The sequence below is a fragment of the Trichomonas vaginalis genome, chromosome III, assembly GCF_026262505.1.
Source record: "Trichomonas vaginalis G3 chromosome III, whole genome shotgun sequence".
NCBI classification, from domain to species: domain Eukaryota; phylum Parabasalia; order Trichomonadida; family Trichomonadidae; genus Trichomonas; species Trichomonas vaginalis.
In genome coordinates, this window is record NC_067205.1 from 5,873,799 (window position 1) to 5,894,291 (window position 20,493).

Consider the following 20,493-nt stretch of genomic DNA (forward strand, 5'->3'; position numbering starts at 1 on the left):
TATCAAAACCATCATTAACGGTTCCTTTTGTCTCTTCTGTGGCATTTCATTAAAAATAAAATTTTAAATTGTATTAAATAAATGGCATACAACATCCATTTTCACAACATACAGCCTTAGTGTGTGCTCCTGTTAATGCAGTCTTACCGATTGTTAAGCGAGTCATTGACCCATTTTTAAGTTGTAAATTAATATTCTGACCATCAAATATCAATTTATCATTTATTATATCCAAATAATTTTTAGGTGTTAATTGTTTATTTTGTCTTAAACTAACACCTTTCATTTTTTGTGCAATCTTTTTAAAATCACTTCCATCAATTGAACCGTTGAATGATGTATAACACTTAGGACATAAAGCAACCATGTTATCACCTTGTTTCTCAATTGCTAAACCCAATAACTTCTTCTCATGTGCTTTTTCTTCAGCTTTATTCTTTAATTTAGGTTTAAATTTCTCATCAAAACAGAAGAAATCAAATGGTGCGAATTTGAAAATGTTTTTATCATAAAATTGTTTATCAGTAACAATTGCTTGAAATGCTTGAGTGTTAGGAAGATTTGGGTCGCCAGCGATTGCCCAATAAGATGAATCAGTATCACCTTCAATGAAATGAAAACGATTAACATCCATGCATTTATACATAAAATCATAAATGAAAACCAAATACCAGTATTTAGCATTATCTAAAGTGAAGAATGCCTCTTGTAAACATGTATCACATCTATAAAATCTATCTTTAAGCATCACTTGATACGTATCTTCACCTATTTCTCTTATGTTTTTAAACTTATTTGACATACATGCAACGCGTGCCTTCTGTGCATTCATTATTTTAGTCTTTGCGTAATTTTGTGTATTCATTGCATCGTAACCATATGATCCATTAAGTGAAATCTTGCAAAATAAACTTTTTCCTTTATTTCCTTCTAATTCAGCCTTTTGTCTTTCGTTCATAAATTCGTTCGCAAATTCATTAAAACAAGTGTTTTTCGTAAATGTTAAAATTGATTGAATGTCATCAATGATAAAATGAAATCTGTCTATTAGATACCAAAGATAATAAGAAGAAAATGGTTGATATTGGTTGTGTGTTGATGCTAACTGAGTTAATTTCCTCTGTTTCTGGTCAACTGGTAGATTGTTTGATTTCATGTAATTATACATAAAACTGCCAATTGTTTTTTCATCTGTGATAATATCTAAGTTTCTTATTATCGGTGAAAAGTTTATGTAATCATTAATGTATTTTTCATCAATGTGACCCTTTACTTCAGCAACGAATAAAGTATTTTTCTTCTTAATTATTCCCAGTGCTTTTGCTTTCTTTGTTGCTGTATCACAAATAATAACACCATTCAATCTTCCCGGCATATACATTTTATGGTCAGTATATTGAATGAAATCATGAGGATTAGATGAAAATGATGAAGGATATAATGAATTAAAATCAACACCAACGAAATGAGTCATGATGTTGGTGGTGTCCTCATTTGATACAGTTTTAGTTTCTGGACTATATGAAAGTTTATTAATGTGCGTGATTCCTTTAAGATTAACACGATGTTGAACATTTGATAAACCACCAGTAATTCCATTACGGAGAATGTGATAAGCTTCAACTGAATCTAAAGTTATTGGTAAATTATTTTTTAATGCATAATTTCTTAAATTGATTCTTAAACGTTGAACATCTTCATCTTTATTTGATTTCACGACATTGCAATAACAACACATTAACTGACAATTTTCTTTGGTATGTGGTTTTTCATTATCGATTCTATCTAATGTTGGTTTATTTGCATATGTAAACGCTTTACCACACATTTTGCATTTAGATGAAAGGATTAAATCGTGATAGTATTGAAAATCATCCATTGAAACATTATTTTTAGTATCTCTTTCTGCTTTTTCATCTTGTTTCTTATATGATTCAATTTTATATTTCCAATACTTTTTCGTTAATTCAAAACTTGATTCTATCTCTTCCTCAGGATATTTTTCATTAGGATTAAAGTCTTTATATGCTAAAGCGTAACGAATTATTGAAGCATTCGATGATAAAGAAAGATTATGAAGCATGTCAATTTTATAAACAAATGTTTCTTCAATAATTTTATCAATTGGGTCAATCATAATTTCAACATCTTTATTGCAATAATGAATAAAATATTCTAATCTATTCTTAAAATTTTTAGCATCATTGAGATATATTTGATAATCACTATCTGATATAGTTTCTTGAGTTAATGCTGAATAAAATGAATCTTGAGTGAATGGTTCCTCTTTATATAATTCTTCTTCGTAATTCTCCCATGTGATGAATTGATAAGGGAAAAAGGATTTAACACGTGATTTATTGTTTCCGAAATCTTGAGTGAATTGGTCTAATGTCCCACCCGCTATATAATTTCTGATGTCAATAAATCTCAATTCATATGGAACGTTTGTTTTCTTTACAATGATTTGCTTAAATTGTGAAGATGAACCCAGCATTGATTTTATTTTCCATTTTGCAGTGTTTAAATCACGAAGAATTAAATTTAAATCAAACTTTCCCGAATTAAAACCTATGATATTCACTTTATTGAATTCCTCATCTAGAAGTTCTTTAAATGCTTCCTTCTGTTTTTCATTTAATGTATGGGACTTCATTAATTCTTCATATTGTTCAATATTTGATTTAGCAACTAATGAACAGGTTGAAAATAAAAACTCAATCCAATCAGAAATAAAAGAATCACTCGAAGTTAAGCAAAAATTCCTCGTATATGTTTTATCGTTTAATTTAACCGTTGATGATACCATGAATGGTTTTAAGTAAGCGTTCAAAGTTGCACACTCAGAAAGTTGTAATTCTTCTTTAGTCCCTAATGTTTCGAAGTCAAAAGTAATATAATATCTTGTCGGTTGATAATATTCCTGCAAATTATGAGCTAATAACCACTGATATATCTTCTGTTTCGTAATATGTGGTGCATATGGTTGCTGTGTCTTTTGCAACTGAACGTCTTGAATTAATCTTCCATTATTTTCTTTACATTTCTCACAATGCTTTAAAAATCTTCTTTGGTTTTTCCTTTCTGGATCATCACGGATAGAATAAACTTCTTCTTTACAATATGGACAAACTCTATAGCCGGTGAGTGCTTCAACGTCTGTTATTCTGTCAGCGTGAAGTTTTCCACATGGACTCTGTGTTAATAAAATATTTACTGTTTCAAATTCTGGATCTATCATTATTGAATCCACTAATGGAAAGTCTACCTTATTTATGTCCACGTCTTCTGGTTGAGGATCACAATAATAGAAATCAATATTAACATTTAACATTCTCGCTAATCTCTCACTTTCTGATGAAATGTCAAACCCTTCATATGCATCTATTGTTTCATTTAAATAGCTTCTACGAGTTTTAGGATTAACACCATCAGGAATGTTATAGAAGCGTTTAAATAACCTTCTACCTTCTGCTCTAATTTGATTATCATTCATTTTAGCGGTTCCGTTTTTGTTCATTTATGTAAGAATAAAAAATAAATAAAAATAAAGTTTATTTTTTAAAGCCCATAAAATGAATTAAGAACACATAAATTTTTATCATCTGCGACGTGACGAATACATTTTAATTTACTCAAGAATGCGTACCCTGATACATTAAATCTAATTCCTGTCTTATTTAATTTCACAACTTTGAAAAGGAATGTATGAATAGCTATAAAATGATGAGATGATGTTTTATGGGTTGCTTCCATTTTTTCTGAAATAAATGAATAAATATAATGCTTATACGTTTTCATATCTTTTATATTCTTAATAACGAATGGTATAGACCTTTCCACTTCATCTTCCTTCGGTGCTGTTCTTTCATATGAAACATTATTAGTATCTTCAATAATGAAACCACAATCACACAAAATTTTATATGTTCCAATGGTTTCTTTTGATATTTTATCTAATAAATCAAAAACTTTATCAACACCTGTGCATTTATTTAAATAATAATTTGTGTAAATATCATGATCTTCTTTCTTAATCGTATTAGTTGCATATGTCACATTTTTAAGAGCTTTTTTGAATTTTTCGGAATCTAAAGGTGGTGAAAGTAGGATACAGGGGTATTCTTCATTATCAATAAATTGTAACTTATGTTTACGAATAAATTTAGTACCTTCTTCTGAAAGTGTTTCGTCTATTTCACCATCTAATAAATTTTGTGTTGATTCTGAGACATAATTTTTATATCTTTCTTCATGAGATTTCTGAACTGCTGATTCTGAAGCTGGGATATTCATTAAATCCTCTACTTCATTTTCATTATATTTTTCAACTTCTCTTAATTCTTTAATTTTTTCATCTATTTCATCTCTTATTTTTTCCAGTTTTTCAATTTCATTGTATTCATCATCATCTTTAATCCGTTCTTCATAATATTCAGGGAAAACATCAGGTTCTTTAGGTTTTTCTTCTTCAGATGTGGGATATAAGAAATTTATAACATCATCTTTATTCATTTTTCCATCATAATCTAAATCATTTAATAACTCGGCAAATTTTTGACAATTTCTTAAATAATATTTACTAACTTCATAACACATCTCATCTAATATATCCTTTATTTCCTCGTTTGTGAATCCCAATTTTTTAACATCGTTAGTTTTGACACTCATTTCATACGAATTAAAAATAAATTATTCAAAAATGTAAGACATGAATTTTAAAAGTTTATCTTTACACCTTTCATCACTTCCAATATATTTATATCTCAGTTTTGATTTAGCATTTTCATATTCATTAGCGTTTAATAATTCACAATCTTCCTTTTTAAATAAATGTTTTATGTATTCAGGATTAACAATTCTATAATATTGCTTCCCTTTAAATCTTTGAATATAAACAGGAACACCATCCTCTAAAATTCGATAATCTATTTTATCTGGTTTTACTTGTTGGGTCATTTATGTAAGAATAAAAAAATAACTTTAATTTTTTTAATGGTTTATAAATATATTTTAATGCATCGTCTATATATAGATGTAACAAAAAAAGTCACACAACCCATCCTATCCTACTACTAAGCTCCGAAAAATTGTTTGGAGTATATTGGAATACCAATCACTATAAATTGTTTTGGGCATTATGATTTCATTGGAAAAGGGACTCAAAAAAATTGAATTGATGGGTATTATTGATATATGTTAAGAAAGTAAAAGAAGAACTTACATTTTTTGTTATTTATCTCTTTATCATTGGAATTAACTCCATGTATCACCGAGACTTCAATTATTTTATTCCAATTATTTTCCGCTATAAAATGAAGAGCTGTTTAATAATTCCTTCTATTATTGAATACTAGATCTTCATTATGCAAGCAAAAACTGTCAAAGAAACAGTGAATATATTAATGAATTTACAGCACTTCATATGTGAAAATTGGATCCATTGCTACAGTAATTAGAGGTAAAAATTGTAATTCTAGAAATACAAACACATTTAATACTTAAAAATTAAGAATTATTATATAATTCTTCAATACAATCGTGATATAAGTCCATTGAATGGTGTTTTTCATCCATTCCTTTTCTGAAGCTTCCAAAGTATTCTATGTTGTTATTTATTAATTCTAACTTTGCTTTTTTGAATGTTTTTCCTTCCATTGAAAGATGATAAGTTGTTCCTGGTGGATAAAGAGCTGTAGTTCGTCTGGTAACTATCTTTATATCAGCTTTGATCTGATCTAAGGTTGGTGGCTGACTTTCGAAAGGATTTTCTTCAAAATTTAAATCTGATGGATTCAAAATTGGTTTTGTAACATCTCGAGACACTGCATCTTGTATGATTTCGTTAATTATCTCTGGCATTCCTGTCTGAGAAACTTGGGCAACATTATGCAACGATAAAAATGGAACTGGGTCAACGCCGAGGCAAAAAGATGTAATGTATCGTGTTGTATCAATCCATTCTTCACCACTAATACTTGCAACTGGAGCAAAACATGCTGCTGTTACATCAATTTCTGGATAATGTTTTTTCATGAGGATTGCGGAGATGGCAGCCACTCCTGAACCTAAAGAATGGCCTGTAAAGACGATTGGACGATTTAATTCTCTTGACTTTTGGACAATAAACTCTTCAATTCGAACAAATAAAGCGTTAGCCGCGAAAAATACGCCAGAATGCATCATAATGCCATCAACTTCGATAGCACTGGCTTTAAGGTCTGTAATAAAGTCGGCAAATGTATATGAACCTCGAATTGCGACAATTATTTTATTTAATTCGTTACTATTGAAAACAACGAAAGGAGCTTTGTCAATTTTTGACTGTGAATCTTCGTATATTATTTCTCCTGCCTCTTCTGGAAACTTTCTTTCTTCAGGAGGTTGATAAACTTGACTCGATAAAGTTGCTAGTAATAAAAAGTATTTTAATTGAGCTTTAGATAACTTCACTGGTGAACATTTTGCTGGATCTTTAAGAGTTTCCATAAAAGCAGTAAAAAAGTAGCTAAAAGTTAGTCCTGTTGGGTTTGTTAATGCCATATATGCAACGCCTGTGTATTTTATTGATAAGTGACTCCCTATTGCTTTATCCCAAGCATATTGCAAAGCAGAAGTAATGGATGAAAATATTGACGACATTCAAAAATGAGCGCATTCTTATATATTCAAAGGATAGATATGATACAAAAGCACATGACACTACGGTTAAAGTGTTTATCTGTATAAAATTATTATGAAATTATTTTAATATATCTATATTGAACTAAAGAGTATATCCTGTCATGTGACTTCATCTCGTATATCAAAATTATGAATTAATTGAGTTCAAATAGAAAAAAAGATATTTCAAATCTATATCAAATGTATGGATTTATTTTTGAACAAATATTCATAGATTTTCTTGGATTTCTATTGATATGAGAGCAGTAGGTGAGTCATAAATGTACTGATTGGAGAAAAATTTCAAGAAAATCTTGGAAAAATCATATTGAACGTTAAAAATATTTCGAATGTCTCTAAATGCTAATATATCTTTGGTACTGGGTGATTATCGTTAAAGAGTTGCAGAATGAAAAAAGGCAATAAAGATGAATACGCGATTTTCAAAAGATATGAACTTTAAAAAATATTCTGAAGTATATATGGACTAATTGCATTATTAATCTTTAGTTTTTAATGAATCTTGTATAAAATCAGTAAATTTTTACAAAGTGTTGTACATTAATAAATAAGCTTATTTTTAAATCTTAACGAATTTTGCGTTAGTTCACATTCAAAAGTTCCATTGAAAATAATTATTTTCAATGGATGAGGATGTCGATTTTTTATTGAATATCTTTTCGTATATATTACTAATATTAAATTTTAATGTCGGTAAATTGCCTGTGTAAACATTTGAAAAAAATCTTATTCTAATTTTAATAGACAATCGAATGATATAAGTTAATAATTTCAGATGTTGAGTGTAACGGTTTGTCCGTTATTTTGCTTTAATAACGAGTTTTTTGAATAAGTGATAGTCTTATTTTATAAATAACAATATGAATCGTAATATTAAATTTCATGAATTTTTTCTGAAGAGATGACTATCAAAACATCCGAACAACTGAATTTTGAAAAGTTCGTTTCACTTATATAAATGGAAGCTAAGATTGCAGAGTTCTCACAGCTTTTCGATAAAGCAGATAAGGGCAAGGATGGACTTCTTAAGTTCGAAGAGTTCGATGCCCTCATCAAGAAGATCAACGGCGACGGCCAAACAATTACAGATACACAAGCTCTTTTCCGTGGTGCAGATGTTGATGGCAGCAATGGTGTCAACAAGACAGAGTTCGTTGGCCTTGTAAAGTCACTCCTTGGCTCTGATAAGGTCGAACTTACAAAGGTTCTCTTCCGTGCTCACGATAAGGACCGCTCTGGCACACTCGAGACTGCCGAAATCAAGTCCATGTTCGAGCAGTTCAGAAAGAACATCTCAGACGAAGAGGCTCAGAAGGTTATCGAAACACATGGTAAGGATGGCAAGATGGACTTCCCAGCCCTCTGCAAGGCCCTCTTCAACATTGAAGTTAAGGCAGGAACATCTGCTTACCCAGAAAAGAAGTCTTCGAAGTGTTGCCTTTTGATCTAAAAATATTTAATAACGTTTTTTATTTTCTTTAAATATGATCATCTTTACTTGAACACAATTGTAAACAAATAATTATTTAATCTTTTAATCATTTTTGTTCTATCAGTTGAGTCGTAATTACAACTTCTTATATAACGAATTGAACCATAAACAAGATCGCCGCTGCAATCAAAAATCAATATCCAAAGCTTAACAGCAAACAAAGCAAGATATTATCCTTTATTATGACTCAAAATTGAATGTTAATAAGGAAATCAAAACGTACGAGAATACCTAATTTCATATGTAATTTCATCACGCATCAAAGCAAATATATGTTACATGATTCATGTAGGGTTCTCTTCAAGCTAAGGTCAATAATTTCTTCAAATTTTACACTATATAGTATTAAATCCGAACAAGTACAATCCGTTGGCTTCTGTATCACTAATGCCTGGATTCTTATGAAGAGTTAAGTGATTAATTTGGGATGATGTTGCTATTGTGTTTAGATTCCATTTAACGTATACGTTTTTTAAATCGTACTATTGAATAAAAAGTTATTTCCTTTCACACTAGTTGATAATTTTATATGAACTTTCATAATATTTTTAATAATAAATAAAAAGACTTAATTTCGATATAAATCTAATTGCCTCTGGACTGTAATTAATATAATCTTCTGTTAAAATCTCAAAATAATTTCAAGTTTTAACTTTTTAAAATGAAAATTTATGAAATTTATATCAAATTTTAAAATTTCTAGTTTTTTTGGAAAAATTTTGAAAAATTTTAACTACCAATAGATAATATAAATTAATGGGTACTAGAATTTCTCGTCAAATTTTTGAAATTCGATTTTTTAAAATTAAATATTTTGTATTTCAATGATTCATATGGTATATCTATCTGATAACATTGTGATAACAAAATATAGACAAATATATTATACTGAAACCTTCAAATAATAAATAGATAAGAAGTTTCATTCAATATTTCCTCAAATAATAGGAAATACCGCAAACATTAATGAAGTAAATTAATATTTAGAGTTACATAAAGCTAATTCTCTCTTTTAAAAATAAAACTTATTTTCAATGATAAAAAAAATTTTTTTTTGATGAGTGATGCCCCAACGTTGCGGAGTATTATTGAAACGCAACTTGGCGATATCTCAGCAATAGAAAGTGAAACAATAGATTCCAAATATGTAGAAAGGATTGAATTTTTAATAAAATCTTTACAAGACAAAAATCTAACGAATGAAGCTAAAATTCCTATATCAAAAGAGTTATCAGATGGATTATTTACAGGTTATTTCTATTATCAGCATATTGTTTCCAACATTTTCAAAACAAAAAATTTAAATACGTATTCTGACAAACTTTTTGCATTATTAGATGCATGCGAAGACGAAAATTTTGAAGATTATATCATAAACAATATCATTTGTGAGTTCTTAGCATCATTAAATGTTTATGTTCATGATACAATCAATCTTCGTATGTATAACATCGCAACACTAGAACCAGGGACCAAAGAATATAGACAGCATATCAAAATGTGGATGCAATTCGTTTCACAAACACCTTTACCTCGAGAAATTGAATTTTTCGGTCAAACTCTTCTCCAATATATGATACAATTCATCACAGACAATAAAACAGACCCAAAACATTTCGTTTACATCACAGAATTATACAAAATCCTTACAAAAGCATGCAAAACAAATCCATACACTTTTTTCCCTCTTTACAACAGATATCTTGCCATAAACATGATTACATACAAAATGGAAGGTCTTACACTCGATTACTTCATTGAAATCCATAATTTTTTCCAAATTTTTATTCAAAAATTTATTGATCCTTCAACTCCCTTAGTTTTACACTTTTTAAGGTTCCACGAGATGTACATTGATGAAAACAATCCGAAATGCGAGTTTATTCAAGTTTGTCTCGTATTTTGGATTGAATTATCTCAATACGAGTCAAAATGCGCCAATTTACTTGCCAGACCCATCAGACCTAAGTATATGCAAGTGTACGACCATCCAATCATCCCTCATTTGCTTATACAGTCACTTTACGACAAATTAACCGCATTAATCACAAAATTCGAGCCAGAGAAGCTGATGGTCAAGGGAAATAACACTTCACTAACCGAATTATCCGTTAACCTTTTAATGGAACTTTTTCGGAATAATCCGCAAAATACTTTCTTATTCATCACGAAAATCTGTGGGCAGCTAAGATGCGAGAACACCCTTCAAAATGACAGAACTTTTGCGCTTCTTGTGGCGATTTGTTCGGTAAATTTGTCGAATTCTTCAATAATCAAAGTATTTTCACGAAAAGTGGAGAAATTCAACAAAATGAACATCCCTATACTGATATCGTACCTAGATCAAGGTGATATTCGCCTCTCCGAGTATTGTTTGTACGCATTAACTTTCATTTTTAGTAATTACAGAAAAATAGTCAGGGAAGTTGATTCTTCACTTTTAGAAAAACTTTATTCACATATCCAAATCAAAGAAACGTCCACGAAACAACAGATTTCGAGATGGATTTCAATAACCTTTGGATTTTGTTCCTCGTTGACTCCGGACATCACACAGACCCAGAACTACTTAACTCCGCAGTTGCTTGACCAAATTTTCAACAATTTGTTGAAATTAAGATATCATCCTGCAATTTCGGCCGACGAAGACATATTAGTGCAGGTATATGATACATTATACATATTGGTAGGAAGTATGCCTTATAATGAAACTTTGCTGCTGTTTTTGAACAATTTAATTATAAAAGAAGAATTTTCCGGTCTTTCCAGCGAAATAAACAAAACAGAGTGCGAACATTTGGTTTCTAGGATCAATGTAATAGAAATGTGCACAAAAAGACTCGCTCCTCACGTTGAAATTAATTTGGAAATATTTAATTTAATAAAACAATGCTTAAACACTGAAATTCCACAACTCAAAGAACAAGCAACAGAGTTGTTGATGTGCTACGCGTACGAAGTCCCGAAAAACTTGTTATCCAAAATTGATATTCAATTTTTCTTGGAATTTATGGTAAATAGCATTGATTCGGATGAAGAATCAGTGCAGATTAGCGTATTCAACATCATTAAGGTCCTAAGATTCGCAGATTTCCAGTTTCCAGTTGAAATAATAAATAAATTTTTGGAAATCATTGGAAAATCGTGCGAAAACGCTGAAAAATACCAAAAGAACAAGTTGAACTATCTGAAACTGCTGAATTCCATTGGAAAAATGCCAAATGCGGCTGAATCAATTTTATCTGTTGAAAAAATTTACGAAAAATTGTTGGTTGATCTTGGAAATTATGAATGCGATCCTCTTGATGATAAAGAGCTCTCCGAAGCATCAGAAATCTTTAATTTTGTTGCAACAGGGTTTATTATTTTTTGGGAATCATTTAGAACTAATTTCCAAACAATTTCTTCCCAGAAAAAGTTTGTGGCAAAATTAAACAAGTTTTGCATCAATTGCTACAAAATTGGGAATTTGTCTCACGTCTGTTTGAAGCAACTGCATAACATGATACTTTATTTCTTCGGAGTTTTGATGCCTTTCCCTGCTTTGTTGTTGGACAACTCTTTTACGAAGAAATTGATGAAAAACTATAGAAAAACTTGAATTTGTTATTTTTGTATATTATTTGTATATTTATATAAACTGTTTTTATCTCTATAAATCAAATTATTATTTTGTATATTATTGTATTTGTATTAAGGATGCACTTACTGCTTTCTGACATGCATTTACAAAATCAGTATATCTTTATTAGAATAGCAAAAAAAGTCTAGCAATCATACTAGGCACTATATAGTGACTTTTAATAACTTTTTCCCGACCAAATATATTAACTCTTTACCTTAAGAATTTGGGATATAAGGCTTATATGTCAAAAAACTTGAGAGAATGCTAGAAAGTGATAAGTGAACCCATAATGCATTAAGAGCGAGACTGACTCACTTAAACTACTTTTCCTTCGTAAAGTCTCACCCAATACTTAGGCAGAAAAACGATATGGAGACCTCACGTTAGAAAATGGGTTTAAAGTTGATTTTTGTTCTCCAAAATGCGAAAACTATCAATTTTTGTGAAATAAGTCATTCTTATCTAGATCTTCCACACTTTTATATACGGCTTATTGGAAGTTTCCTATCAAAAATCCATAAACTAACACTTCTTTATCAAAGTATACTGATTATTTATCAAGCTCATATTCAAATAACACATTTTGAATTACTACTTCCGCATGGTTATTTGTGAATCATGTTCTTAGAAAATCGCTCATACTTTATCTTATTTTGACGGAATTATCCCTTATTCTACTTTGCTATATTTTTATTGAAAATATAATAATATTTTATTCAAGCCAAAACATTGAAATAATAAGATCATATATACGCCGAGCACCACTTTGTTGTGCATAATAATAAGCAGTTTTACCAAATTTATCTTTGGCATTTACATTTGCGCCATAAGAAAGAAGAACTTTAGCTGTTTCTACTGATTTTTCAATTGTCGTTACTTTAAAAGTATCTTTTTCAAACATGTCATCTGGTATTTCTTTATATTTCTTTTCTGATGCATAATGCAGCGGGGGTTTCCCAATCTTATCTTTGACATTAACATCTGCACCGAGAGAAAGGAGAGTTTCTGTTATTTTTGCGTAATCATTTTCTGCAGCGTAATGAAGAGGTGTTTTTTGGTACCTATCTTTCTGATTAATATTTACTCCATGAGAAACAAAGAGATCTATGACGTGTAATGATTTATTTTCTACTGCATAGTGAATTACATTTTTGCCTGAAATATTTGTTAAATTGATATCAATTCCTTTTGAAATAAGATATTCTGCCACTTGAAAATTGTCTTTTTCAGCAGCAAGAAAAAGTGCATTGATTCCATTATTAAGTTTTGTATTTATTTCTGCGCCATGTAATATAAGAAGCTCTGCAAGTTCTTTTGTACTACACGTATTTTCTGCGGCAAAATAAAGAGGTGTAGTGCCATTTTTGCATTTTGCATTAGGATCTGATCCATTTTCAAGAAGTATATCCATGATATCTATAAAACCATTTTCGGTAGCAATATGAAGTGGTGTTTTCCATTTATTATCTTTTGCATTGACGTTTAAGCCACGCAAAATAAGAGTTTCAACAACTAATTTACAATTTGCTTTGGTGACCATGTGAAGCAAAGTTTATCCATTTGAATATATTAAGGAGAGGTCGGCACCAAGTTCGATTAGATCTAATGTAAATTTTTGATTTTCAGGTTTTATAGATAGATATACTGGTGTTAATGATCTTGATTCTTTTGCATTAATATCAGCTCCATGCTTTAAAAGAGCCATTGCGATTTCACCACAACCATGCATTACAGCAATATGAAGAGCTGTATTTCCATATTCACATTTTATGTTTGGATCTGCTCCATGTAACAAAAGAAATTCTGATAATTCTTTATAATTCTTTTCAGCTGCTATATAAAGAGCTGTGCAAACAGAATTCACAAGTGAATTAATATCCACACCTTGTGATAAAATATATTCCACAATTTCTTTTTTATTGTTTGACGCAGCATAATAAAGTGGATTGTCGTGTATCTTTGTTTTTGCGTTTATATTTGCACCATGTTTGATGAGAATTTCTACTAGTTCTTTGGATTGTTTTGCGGCAAAATGAAGAGGGGTTTGATTTTTATTGTTTGTTGCATCTACAATTGCTCCATGCGAAAGAAGTAATTCAACTAACTGCTTATTGTTATTTTTAACTGCATAATGAAGTGGCATGTAATAATTACCATCTCTTAGGTTAACATTAGCACCATGAGTAATGAGTGACACTGCAACATCAGTGAAATTTCTTTCAGTTGCCATATGAAGAGCAGTCATATGGTCATTGCTTTCAGAAGAATTTGAAATAAGACGATTTTTTTCATCTATTTTTGCACCATGAGCAAGAAGAAGTTCTACCATTTCTTTACAATTATTCATTGTTGCAATATAAAGCTCCGTTAATACAACATGAGATTTATTGATGATTGCTCCATGATTTATTAGAAATTCTGCTGTTTCAACAGTATTTCCTTCAATTGCGTAGTGAAGAGTCGTATTTTTCCTCTGCTGTGGTCCTATTATATCTTCAGCATTTACATCATAATTCAGCAAATATTTGCAAAGAAATGGAATATTAAAACGTGATGAATTAGGAAATGTTTCTTCAATATTATTCGTTTGGTCTAAATAAACCAAAAATGCTTGGAGATTTTTGAATTCACAACAGTTCACTATGGGAATTTTAATAAAGTAATCATTCATCAAGAAGCAAACAAAATCAATATTATGTGAAATAATTGCATCTTCCATGCATTGGTTGTCTGGTTTAACAACTTTCATGCATTCACTCATGATATCTGGATTTCCACTCAAGAAAGATAATCTAAGACAGTCATTAGAGATATAAATATATTGGAAGTGATGAAAGGTGTAAAGATAAAGATAAAGTTTATACAGTTTCATATAATGAATGGAAAACCAATAAGATAAGAAAACATTTAGGAGATTATGGGAAATGTTCTGAATTCTTTAAATCTAGTATATACGAGAGAGTAAAAGAAATTAGAAATAATTATTTTCATGAATAAAAAATAAACTTTAAAAATTCATGTCTTACATTTTTGAATAATTTATTTTTTTTATTTTGTATGAAATGAGTGAATCAAAATTCGTGACTGTAAATCAATTAATGAATAAACTTTCACCAATTCTCACCCAGGTTAAACAAGTAGACGTTTATTTTGATGATTACATACAAAGTTTATTTTATAAAGGTAAGTTTAATATTAAACCTATTGCTTTTGCATTTGATGGTAAATTAATCGAAAATTCAAAAATTTGGGAATTAATTCCGGATATTGAATTAGTAGTATATGATGCGGGTTGTGTGACTTTTTTTGTAAACGTAAGAATTCATACAATATCGAGCGATTTTGTATCATTTTTTTTAACATATGAAGTAAAAAATGTATGATTCTTACAGTTTTTATTCTTACGTTTTTGAATAAATCAAGTTTTAAAAAATTGACTTCTTACGTAAAACTAAAACTAAGTTAAATTTATTTTTTTTATTTTTTTTTAATTCGTAAGAAAATGAGTGGATCAAGATTCATAACCGTCAATCAATTAATGGATGCTCTTTCACCAATTCTTGAAAATGTTAAACAAGTAGATGTTTATTTCGATGATTATGTAGAAAGTTTATATTATAAAGGTAAGTTTAATATTAAACCTATTGCTTTTGCATTTGATAATAAATTAATTGAAAATGCAAAAATTTGGGAATTAATTCCGAATATTGAATTTATAACAAATATTAATGATAAATGGTTTAAACGAATTCCAACCACAAAAGTTCTTTGTAAATTAATGATCAAAACTGAGGAAAAAGAATTTAACGGGTTTAAATATCATCCAAATAAAGTTTCAGAACTAGAAAATGAAAAACTTCAGAAAAAATTAAACGATAGACTTTCAAATGATCGTATTGAAAAAATAAATAAACTAGCAGAAGTTGCATTTAATAATGAAATATTTGATGAATATAACCTTGAACTCAGTGATGGGCTTTAAGGACCCGGGCTCAACGAGTCATGATTTATGATATCAATTATCTGATTTATTCTTTCTTCAATCTCTTCTATTCTTTTTGTTAAATCATCAATTTTCATTAATGAGGTGATTCTTGATTGAGGAATAGATTTCAAACTAACCACTCCTTTTATTTTTGAAATTTTGAATCCATCAACTTTAAACATTTTATTCAATTTACATGTTGTCAATTCTTCAAATAATTTTTTATTATTAGCATAATAGTCATTAAATTCTTCAACAGATGAAAAAATTTTTATTTCAGTAATTGGTTTAACAACGTTTATTTTTTGTTGAACATTTTCACTTTCATTTATTTCTTCCTCCTCTGTTTCATTTATTTTTAAAATGGTTTCATTTATCATTAAATAAAAATTAGAATATAAGTGATGAAATATATTTTTTAATTAATATTAAATCAGAAATGGCGGCAGGATTCTTTAAAAAATTATGGGATGGAATTAAGAAAGCTGCGGGTTGGGTTCATAAAAAGATTATTAAACCCGTTGCAAACTTTTTGGCACCAGTAGCGAAAACGGCAGGAACTATCATAGGTGGAGTATTAGGTACTAAAGCAGGTAATCCGGCGATGGGAGCACAAGCAGGTAACGCAATTGGTGGAATTGCTGAAGGAATACTTAATAAAATAGGAGGTAGATAGTGGAAAAATAAATATTATTTTTATCTTAGTATCGGTTGTAGTCTTTGATAAACTTTTTCTCCTTTATTTAATATTTCTCTTATTGGGGCAGCTTTTGGTGTTATTGATTCAGCAACGTCACTAATTGCTTCTTTATTCTTAAATATCCAATTTGCTCCTTTCTTCATTGTTTCCCAAACTTTATGCGCTCCTCTTTTTACTTTATCCCACAGTTTCTTAAATATACCTGCAGCCATAGTTGATTATTTCATTAAAATTAAAAATTCATTTTCATCTTTTAATTTTGATTTTTTATTTATTAATAAATGACGACTAACTATTTGGTGCCAAACACTAAACCGATTAATGGAAATGTGTTTCATTCATTCGAAAAGATAAATGAAATATTCGCAAAGAATGACGGTAGAAGATATTATAGAGAACTTGAAAGTTCATGCTATGACTCTGATGCTCCATATTTTGATGATAAACAAACTCATTTAAGAATTACAAATCCGGCTCATGATGTGAACCAATTAGGTGACACATATATTAAACGCAAAGTTAAAGCAACTCTAGTTTCAAATAAAGCTTTCACATGTGATGCCGCTTTTAAATGCATGCGTTTATTCGTTGGTTACAAATCATCAAATCAAAGCTTTAAACAATTAGAAGTAGAAACCGAAAGAGGTGATGCCGGTTATCTTCAGATGGATTGCGCCCGTGAATCTTTCGCATTTGCAACATATAAACCAAAATCAGAAAGGAAAGTTAAAAAGTTTGTTCATTCGTTATATAATAATGTTCAAAAATATGATAACTCAGTATGTGGTAAATATATTGACCCTTCAGAAGTTTTCAAGAAAGCAAATGAAGAAGTTGATGTCACTTTTGATATGATTATTCCGGTAAATGATTTGTTAGCATTTCAGGCGTTCGATGATTATCCTAAATCATTTGGTGAAATCATTCTTAAATATTATGTTTTCAGGGATACTTTAGTATTTTGTCAGGTTGACCCGTTAAGAGTTGCTGATTTACAAAATTACGTTTATGAAAAGATAACTGATGAAAATTATGAAAAGATTATGAATCATGTTTATAAATATGATCGCAAATTCCAACAAATCGGACTTCCTGCCAAATTAATTACAAGCTTAGCCGCTACATCTGCTGACGCAACAGTTGATGACGTTATTATTTCATGCACAAAGATGGAAGTTTTAGAGGATAAATGCATTACACCAGGATACGGTTTAATTGAAGAATCAGTTAAAGCAATACCACGTTTATTCAGTAAGGAAGATCCATTCATGATTCCAGCTCAACATATTGACGTTCGTTCACTAAATGGAGGTTGCATCACTCCTGAAGGTATAGCTCAGATTTCTCATACGCTCTTCATAATGTTACAGATGTTGTGTTAACATTTCCGAAGAATGCAATGCAAAGAACAGTTTTAGAAAATCCAATGCTTCGAGGTCTTCAGGTCACTATAGATTCCAGAAACTTCCCCGATCAAGCGATGACCACAGTGGGTGACATATTCTTTACACGTATGCTTCAAGCTTCTGATTTAGATGGAGTGAATGAATGCACAGAAGAATACGAGGACTCATTAACTAGACCACTGAATGATGATAATGGCACGCCATTAGCTAGAACATGGAAAGACCAAACTTCATTCTTATGCACTATTCCAGTTCAACGTGATGGAGCGGGTATATTCTTTGATGGATTAGAAACTTTCAACTCACAAGTTACAGTACAAGTGAAAGCTTATCCAATCATTCAGGGTGAAAATGACACTTACTGTTCAAAGGTGACAAATCCTCCTCAGGTTTGGTTTACTAGGACTACATATTGGACATGGACACCGGATGAAGGTTTGAAATATCATCCAACAGGTACACCACCACAGTATAGAAGTTCATATGATGAAATATTGATGAATAGAAATGTTTAAAATTATAAATTTATTTTTGATTAAATGGATTTAAATTCATCCACCCCTTATGAAGAATTAGCGGAGTATATAATACATACGTAGATGATATGATTAATGAAGCATTGAGTGATAATAGAAATGCTCTATCTAAGGAAAAATTAATGAAAATTCCATATTCTGAATGTTACTTAAATTCAATCACTGCAGCAATTGGTAAACAAAATAAAGGTAAAACATTAACGATATTAAAACAAATTATCATTATTGCTAACACTTCCCCCATTCACATGTGTTAATTTATATCAACCGTTCAGGTTCACCTTCAGATGATACATTTGAATCTTTAAAGCATTTAATCAAAATTCCAATTATTTATTTATCACAAGAAGAAGCAGAAGATTATTTAAAAAACTTTTTAATGTATAAAGAATTATATAATACAATCAAGAAGCAAGGATTAGAGGATAAAATTATTGATAAACAACGGGATGAATTATTTGAAACACTTTCTATTTCAAATTTTGATAGAGAATTTTTGCATTCACTCATTTTTCTAGATGATGCGTGAAATCAAAACTAATAACTAATGAGAAATCATATTTTAATCAGTTATTAACTCAATGTCGACACATTCAGTGTTCATTCTTATGGCTGTTCAATATTTCAAAGCATTAAGCACAAACATTAAATCAAATCTATCAACCTTTTCATTTTCAGTGGGTTTAGTCGTCAACAGTTGAACGTTATGCTTTATCAAGTGAATTTACCAATGAGCATTAATGAACTTTACACACAATATCACAATTAGGTGAACATGGAAAAATAATAGTTGATTTAAATAAAGGAGTGTTAAATTTGATTAACTTTTTATAATTAATTTTTATTTTTTATTTATAATTAAACATGACAGAAATAGCAAATCTTCTACAGGTTCCATTAAAACAAGGGACAAACAAAAAGGGTGCATATAATAGAACTATGAAAGTTCCAGATGGAATGAAAGAATTAGTTCATATTGTTGCGGTCTTCAAAAGATGTTAAACAAATGAGAAACGTTTTAACATTACCAGAAGCTCAAGCATATGCCAAACGTCATGGACCAAATTGGGAAGCACATGAAGCAGACATTACAGGTCCAAATGGAAAACCTGATGGTATAAATGAAGTTTTCGTTACTGATGGTCAAGGTAATATTAAAGTCATAAATGGTTATAAATTAACAATGACTGATTATCCTAAACGTAAAGCATATAATGAACGTTATCCTATGCAATTTGATGAAAATGGAAAAGCTGTTAAACAATACATTGGAGAAGGTGAAAATGGTCCAATTAATTCATACCGTCTTATAATCCATATTCTTATTTCAATGAAGAATTAAATGCTGAAGAGGGACCGGATGGATTACCACGATATGTTAATCAGTTTGATGGTCAATATGCAAATATTAGACCTGAAATTCCAGCTAAGAAATTCTTTAAAGTTGCTTTATTCGATCCAGTGTTCAATGAACAGAAAGAAGCAATGAAAGCAGAATTTAAACCAATTCAAGTGGCAAGAATTTCTTCATCTTCACTTTCAGAAGCGTTCAAGGAATTGATAAAGAAACCACTTTATTCTCAACAAGGTTATAACTTTGATTTAATTAAAGAAAGTGATAGACGTAAATTAGAAAAATCAGATGGTTTTAAGAATGCATGTAATGAAATGATTAAAGATATTGTAAATGATAAAATAAGACTGGAAGAAACTCAAAGCAATATCAATAACATAATTGGTGCAGTTACAAAGAAAGTATAAGCAAACAAGGATGAACCTTGGGATATTACCGTAACAACTAAATAAAACTTTAAATATATTTTTCTTTTTTTTATTCAATTATAAATGAGAAGACGTTTCACAAGTCAAAAGAACACAAACGCAAAAGCAGAGATTACGGTTGGTTATAACGTAAATGATGATAAATCACGAATTATTCAAAATGTTAAAGTTAATGTTAGTCCTGAATTAACAAGGTCAGCAACTCAACCAAATTTATTAACTCGTGACTTACCGAAAGAAGAGAGGAGAAAATAAAGAAGATCTGAACCCGGTAAAGAACCTG

At 29.9% G+C, this 20,493-nt stretch overlaps 7 protein-coding genes across 7 annotated transcripts, besides 2 other annotated features; 2 read left to right on the forward strand and 5 right to left on the reverse strand.

Annotated features, from left to right (window-relative positions):
* Positions 1 to 4,707: part of a mobile genetic element that runs on past the window's edge.
* TVAGG3_0649130 (DNA/RNA polymerases family) lies at positions 74 to 3,520 on the reverse strand (the record flags this gene model as incomplete). Its single annotated transcript, XM_051241560.1, has 1 exon — positions 74 to 3,520. One exon carries the CDS (start codon positions 3,518 to 3,520, stop codon positions 74 to 76), a length of 3,447 nt encoding a protein of 1,148 aa, XP_051088147.1.
* A 692-nt stretch (positions 4,708 to 5,399) lies between the features above and the next one.
* Positions 5,400 to 6,642, reverse strand: TVAGG3_0649150 (lipase; the record flags this gene model as incomplete). Its single annotated transcript, XM_001328608.1, has 1 exon — positions 5,509 to 6,642. One exon carries the CDS (start codon positions 6,640 to 6,642, stop codon positions 5,509 to 5,511), a length of 1,134 nt encoding a protein of 377 aa, XP_001328643.1.
* Positions 6,643 to 7,642: 1,000 nt separating this feature from the next.
* Positions 7,643 to 8,816, forward strand: TVAGG3_0649160 (EF-hand family; the record flags this gene model as incomplete). Its single annotated transcript, XM_001328607.2, has 1 exon — positions 7,643 to 8,134. One exon carries the CDS (start codon positions 7,643 to 7,645, stop codon positions 8,132 to 8,134), a length of 492 nt encoding a protein of 163 aa, XP_001328642.1.
* Positions 8,817 to 9,233: 417 nt separating this feature from the next.
* On the forward strand, positions 9,234 to 11,827 carry TVAGG3_0649170 (armadillo (ARM) repeat-containing protein family; the record flags this gene model as incomplete). The annotated part of the gene is made up of 1 exon (XM_001328606.1): positions 9,234 to 11,777. The coding sequence occupies one exon, from the start codon at positions 9,234 to 9,236 to the stop codon at positions 11,775 to 11,777; it is 2,544 nt and encodes an 847-aa protein (XP_001328641.1).
* A 686-nt stretch (positions 11,828 to 12,513) lies between these two features.
* Positions 12,514 to 13,341, reverse strand: TVAGG3_0649180 (ankyrin repeat protein family; the record flags this gene model as incomplete). The annotated part of the gene is made up of 1 exon (XM_001328605.1): positions 12,514 to 13,341. One exon carries the CDS (start codon positions 13,339 to 13,341, stop codon positions 12,514 to 12,516), a length of 828 nt encoding a protein of 275 aa, XP_001328640.1.
* A 12-nt stretch (positions 13,342 to 13,353) lies between these two features.
* On the reverse strand, positions 13,354 to 14,562 carry TVAGG3_0649190 (cyclin-dependent kinase inhibitor 2C-related family; the record flags this gene model as incomplete). Its single annotated transcript, XM_001328604.1, has 1 exon — positions 13,354 to 14,562. The coding sequence occupies one exon, from the start codon at positions 14,560 to 14,562 to the stop codon at positions 13,354 to 13,356; it is 1,209 nt and encodes a 402-aa protein (XP_001328639.1).
* Positions 14,563 to 16,482: 1,920 nt separating this feature from the next.
* Positions 16,483 to 16,698, reverse strand: TVAGG3_0649200 (uncharacterized protein; the record flags this gene model as incomplete). The annotated part of the gene is made up of 1 exon (XM_051241561.1): positions 16,483 to 16,698. One exon carries the CDS (start codon positions 16,696 to 16,698, stop codon positions 16,483 to 16,485), a length of 216 nt encoding a protein of 71 aa, XP_051088148.1.
* Positions 16,699 to 17,831: 1,133 nt separating this feature from the next.
* Positions 17,832 to 20,493: part of a mobile genetic element that runs on past the window's edge.